The sequence below is a fragment of the Sphaeroforma arctica genome (assembly GCF_001186125.1).
Source record: "Sphaeroforma arctica JP610 unplaced genomic scaffold supercont1.9308, whole genome shotgun sequence".
Lineage (NCBI taxonomy): Eukaryota > Ichthyosporea > Ichthyophonida > Sphaeroforma > Sphaeroforma arctica.
In genome coordinates this window covers 1-1,094 of record NW_014031250.1, presented here as the reverse complement: position 1 = coordinate 1,094, position 1,094 = coordinate 1, and the positions used below count along the sequence as shown (strand labels likewise).

At 38.7% G+C, this 1,094-nt stretch overlaps 1 protein-coding gene across 1 annotated transcript; it reads right to left on the bottom strand.

Moving 5' to 3' along the window:
* Nucleotides 1–108: 108 nt before the first annotated feature.
* SARC_16935 (hypothetical protein) lies at nucleotides 109–280 on the bottom strand (the record flags this gene model as incomplete). The annotated part of the gene is made up of 1 exon (XM_014288963.1): nucleotides 109–280. A coding segment is annotated over one exon (172 nt), but the record flags the coding sequence as incomplete, so codon positions are not given.
* Between the last annotated feature and the right edge of the window lie 814 nt (nucleotides 281–1,094).

Sequence of the window (1,094 nt, the reverse complement as noted above, 5' to 3'; positions counted from 1 at the left end):
GTTTTAGAACACCTACCTCTCAACACAGATCCACGCGTAGACTAGGATCCTTTCTTCTAAAACTCGCGCAATGCGGAACAAACAACTAAACTGGATATCCAAACTCACCGAATTGGGCCGTTTTAGTGTCCTGTATTTTCGGATTGGTGAGCAACTGACTGATTCGTTTGTGCTCTTTATCATCCCATGTGCCCAAAAATTCGGACATGTGGCGGTGGTATAAAATAGCCACAAACAGGGCCAAATCCATGGTCTCACTCCAGGCGAAATTGCCCCGCATTTGCTTCTGAATCCCTATGACGTACACGTACCTATTGTCTGGATTCTAAATGTAGAACGAGATAAAATGAATGAATAAACAAAAAATAAACACATGTCCGAGAATAGCAATTTGTAATTGGAATCAGCCACGGGTACGTGTGTGCAGTGTATATCCGGATGTGGGCTTCAAATACATAGCAATATATAAAAAATAGCGATGTATAAACACATACTAAAATATAAACACATACCAATATATTATCACATATTAGTATATAAACACAAACCAATATATATACACATAAAATATATATAAGCACATACCAATATTAAACCACATACCAATATATCAACTACACATTCAAAGGATTTCCCAGTACTCTCATTACACATCATGTACTCCCCCCGAGACAACGAGCGAGACAAAGAACCACAGAAAAATCTTCGACATAAACTCAAGGAAAGATCAATCACGGAAATAAACTTGCTGAATAAAACCCGGTTCGGAAAATAAACTCGTGGGAGAAACCAACCTGGTTGAAGTACCAGCCTTCCAACTGGAACAGATACTTGACCGCAATCACAAACTGGATGTACACAATGTTGAAGGTCCAGTAGCTCTTAGATGGCCACGGACGCAGCCACAGCCCGCCGCAGAACAGACAAATGGGAATCACACCTGCGAAAGGGTTAGTGGATATGAAAAAACCCTTGTGAGCTCGTTTTTGTGAGGATGAATTCACTAATATATTGACGTAAGTTGGTAGGTATAATAATATACATATATACATATATATATATATATATGGGCATCCATATATATATATTTATGT